This window comes from Cheilinus undulatus, linkage group 15 (genome assembly GCF_018320785.1).
Source record: "Cheilinus undulatus linkage group 15, ASM1832078v1, whole genome shotgun sequence".
Taxonomy (NCBI): Eukaryota; Metazoa; Chordata; class Actinopteri; order Labriformes; family Labridae; genus Cheilinus; species Cheilinus undulatus.
Genome location: NC_054879.1, coordinates 44,752,219 through 44,756,758, shown reverse-complemented (window position 1 = coordinate 44,756,758; position 4,540 = coordinate 44,752,219). Strand labels below are relative to the sequence as shown.

At 45.1% G+C, this 4,540-nt stretch overlaps 1 protein-coding gene across 1 annotated transcript; it reads left to right on the top strand.

Annotated features, from left to right (window-relative positions):
• Positions 1-357: 357 nt before the first annotated feature.
• Positions 358-3,653, top strand: tbr1b (T-box brain transcription factor 1b). The gene is made up of 6 exons (XM_041807039.1): positions 358-1,043; positions 1,153-1,307; positions 1,435-1,556; positions 1,827-1,985; positions 2,306-2,367; positions 2,810-3,653. Exons 1-6 carry the CDS (start codon positions 358-360, stop codon positions 3,651-3,653), a joined length of 2,028 nt encoding a protein of 675 aa, XP_041662973.1.
• The last annotated feature ends 887 nt before the right edge of the window (positions 3,654-4,540 follow it).

The following is a 4,540-nucleotide window of genomic DNA, read 5'->3' as shown; positions in this document are numbered from 1 at the left end:
TTATCTTTAATTTTTGCTTTTAGAAAAACAGTCCTAGTCCGTGTGTACAGATCAAATCTAGGCCCATGTCACCCTACAAACAAATCACTTTGCTCACAGATTGTCCTAATTAAGAGCTGTCTAATTAAATTACAGCCCAGAGTTAACCAATGGCGAGACTTGTTTCATTAGCAGAGAAGGCAGAGTGATGGAAAGAAAATCCTTCCTGATTGCAGGATGGTGTCAATTGGCTAATTTGCTGCCTTCGGTGCTTCAAGTCATCGCAAAAGGCGTTTTCTCCTCGTGTTAGATTTGGAAAAAAGGCGTGTGCGCGAGCTTGTGATATATGTTGAGCTGATAGTGGCTTCCTATTGAGCCATGCAGGTCGAGAATTGCATCTCGCCGGCGAGTGAACTCTCCAAGAAATTTATGAATGTGGGCAGTGGCTTCTCCAGCTCCGATGGATCAGAGCTTCCGTTGCAGGACCATCCTATTATATCTGCGAGTGACAACCTGGAGAGAAGTTCACCTCTGAAAAAAAACTCCAGGGAGATGACGAATCAGTCAGAAGCAGACAATTTTCCCGACTCCAAGGACGCATCAGGGGACGTCCAGAGGGGCAAACTCTCTCCTGATCTTCACGGAGTCTCTGACATCCGTCATAATTTCGATGGATCTGCAGGAGAAAGGTGCATCTTTTCTCCATCCGCACAGCCTCAGCCAGTCTCAGCAGCCACCATGTTTCCTTACCCGAGCCAGCATGGACCAGCGCACCCGGCTTTCTCCATTGGAAGCCCCAGCCGCTACATGGCCCATCATCCGGTAATAACTAACGGAGCTTACAACAGCCTTCTGACCAACACTTCCCCACAAGGCTACGCTGCGGCCGGCTACCCTTACGCGCAGCAGTATGGACACACGTACCAAGGAGGGGCTTTTTACCAGTTCTCCTCCGCGCAGGCTGGACTGGTGCCGGGGAAGGCGCAGGTGTACCTGTGCAACAGGGCCCTGTGGCTCAAGTTCCACAGGCACCAGACGGAGATGATCATCACAAAGCAGGGACGGTAAGTGCGCGCACACCTAAAGGATCACCCATGTGATCCAATAATCTACAAAAGAAAGATTATCGAGCATTTTCTTCTTAAAAATGTGTGCTCCAATTTTCCCCCGCAGACGAATGTTTCCTTTTTTAAGCTTCAACATCTCTGGCCTCGACCCAACTGCTCACTACAATATTTTTGTGGATGTAATACTCGCTGATCCAAATCACTGGCGATTTCAAGGAGGAAAGTGGGTGCCATGTGGGAAAGCAGACACAAATGTGATAGGTAATTTCATCCATTTTACGCACATGCTTTTTATTTTTAATACAAAATAATTTTACGCGCTGCAAAATATTATTTTCACTGTAATCACGCACACGTCTAATGTTGTGATTTTGCGCTTTTTTCTTAGGAAACAGGGTTTACATGCACCCGGACTCACCAAATACCGGTGCGCACTGGATGCGTCAAGAAATCTCTTTTGGAAAGCTAAAGCTCACAAACAACAAAGGTGCCTCCAACAACACAGGGCAGGTGCGCAGCGTGAAATCCACACTACAAAATATTTTATCCTGTTTTTAATAATCTAAGAGGAAATACAACATTTCCATCCCTCTCCTTTTTTCTGCTTTATGCGTAATCTAATTTTAAAAGTGTCTTTTCTTACTGGCTGTTCTGACAGCAGATGTGCACAGCTATTTAAAAATCTAAACACTCCAATCAGGCGGATTTTGCTCTAGTCGTGCATCCAAAGTTTGAAGGCTGAGTTCCTGACGCGCGTCTCTCTCTTGCCTGCTTCTCCAGATGGTGGTCCTCCAGTCTCTCCACAAGTACCAGCCCAGGCTCCATGTGGTGGAAGTAAACGAGGATGGGACAGAGGACACGAGCCAACCAGGACGAGTGCAGACGTTCACCTTCACAGAGACGCAATTCATCGCAGTCACAGCCTACCAGAACACCGACGTACGGCCGCTGCGCATTTCACAACAACAACACAGACAATATGCGGCAAAGCAAGCCGTTCTCTAGTTTGCACTTTTTTTCAGACATTTGCATAAAACAGATTTTTTTAACAAATTTTGAAACGTGGAAACTTTTTGGTTGTGGTTTTAGGGGGGAGGTTATTGACTGTAATGTAGATTATAAAAAAAGGTTAAATAATTCTGATTAAGTCTAGATATTTAAAGCACATTTTCACAAAAAAAATAGACACTGAAAAGAATTTTAAAAAATCTCCAATCATAACTAATTTTCTGATTTATCATCCTTATTCTTCTCCACAGATTACGCAGCTGAAAATTGACCACAACCCGTTCGCCAAAGGATTCCGGGACAACTACGACACGTAAGAGCTTCTCTTTTAATCATTTATCTCTTATAATTGTTTATTTTTCTACAGTTATGGCTAAAATAATCATTACGCGCGTTCTTGATTTTTTCTGCTGCATTAGCGCTTTGTTTACAGTCACACACACACACACACGTCACGCGCATTAAAAAGTTCATATTTTTCTGCAGTTGAGTGTTTTCTTATTTATGCCATTTTCTGTCTAAATGCAAGAATAAAGCGTCCAGTTTTTGACTGCATCTGTGCGGTTTTTTCTCGCTAAAAGGCTGAAGGCCTCTCCTCTCCATGCGTAAAAGTGAGACCTGACGCCTTTAACTCGCTCCACTGTAGTGAGAGTTGATTCGCTGATTCGGATATTGACCTGAAAGCTTTAGATTTTTAGACAAACAGCCTGTTTAGCCGCTGAATTGTTTCTCTGTTTTTCCCTCCATCTTTTCAGTGTCTACACAGGCTGCGACATCGACCGCTTAACTCCATCACCGGGTGACTCTCCGCGTTCACAGATCGTGCCGGGTGCGAGATATGCCATGCCTAGCTCTTTCCTACAGGACCAATTTGTCAGCACTTATGCCAAATCTCGCTTTCACCCTGGCGTGGGGACCGGGCCTGGCACGGAGCGCAGCGTCCCACTCGGCAACAGCTTGCTCTCCCCGCAGCAGAGCGAGGAGCCCACTGTTGCCACCCCCCCGCAGCGATGGTTTGTCACCCCTGCCAACAACCGACTGGACTTTGCTGCCTCGGCATACGACGCGGCGGATTTCGCCGGTAACGCGGCCACCTTGCTGTCCTACGCGGCGGCCGGAGTGAAGGCTCTTCCCCTGCCGACTGCGGGCTGCTCCAACCGGCCTCTTGGCTATTACGCAGACCCGTCGGGCTGGGGAGGACGCACGCCGCCGCAGTACTGCGGCGTCAACAGCAAATCCAGCTCGGTCTTTTCCTGCTGGCCCGCTAACTCTCTCGGCGGGAGAGCGGGAGCCAACTACCTGTCCGAGGAGGGAGACTCCGTCCCCACGGAGAGGTCACCGATCGGCGGCTCGGAGGAGACCAAACCCAAAGACATGACGTCAGAGTCGAGCTGGATAGAGACGCCGTCGTCGATAAAGTCCATCGATTCGAGCGATTCTGGGATCTTTGAGCAGGCCAAAAGGAGGAGAATCTCACCTTCTGCTACGCCTGTTTCAGAGACTGTGTCCCCGCTCAAGTCTGAGCTGCTGGCACCCAGAGAGTGTGAGAAAAACTGCACAAAGGACATTGGTTACTACAGTTTCTATCCTCACAGTTAAATCAATCAATCTACCTATCTATCTATCTATCTATCTATCTATCTATCTATCTATCTATCTATCTATCCATCTATCTATCTATCATAAAAAAACACAGAAAAGTGAATGGCCAAAGTGTAAATTCTTCCACTTCTTCCTGCTGATGTTTCGTGGGTCATTTGCCCACCATTAACTGAAATACACTGTACAAAAGTATATAAATATAGTGTATATAAATCTGGTGATAGTGACTTGGATGTACACAGACTAGATGAAAGCATAAGTAGTGTTTTAAAGAGCGAGCCCTCCTCTGTTCAGTAGCCTAAAAACTGTTAGTAAATAAAGATAGCCTATGAAGACTCTACATGAAAATGTTCTTGTGTAGCAGAAACTGGCACAATAATCCCTGTCAGTGAAAAAATATGTATTTTGTACTTTATCAAAGCTGTAGGTTATGTACCAGATGTTTATGACGTTATCGATCACTGCTGCGTTTATGATCCCTGTGCTTAAAAACTGAGTTTTAAATGTTGTTTAATGTAGATTTAGTCTTTTTTATGTTTTAATTTGGGCCCGTTATTTTTTATAGCCTGTATGCTTTATGCCGTTGTGAAAATCTCTGTATCTGCTGTAATGTGACTGAAATATAATAAATGATGGTATCATCAGGAAAAGGAACTAGATTTTTCTTCATAAAAATTACTATGAAGCGGCTTTATCCGGCCTAAAAAGAGGGGAACATTTTCAATGTTGGACCAGGATAGTGTGAAAGAGCTAAAAACGACGGTTATTTTCATGCATATATACTGGAATATATACGCTCAGGTTTGCTTCCTTATATGGTCAAAACGGGAAAAATCTAAGGATGGTTCGATGACGCAGCATAAAAATAGCACATTGCAATTAAG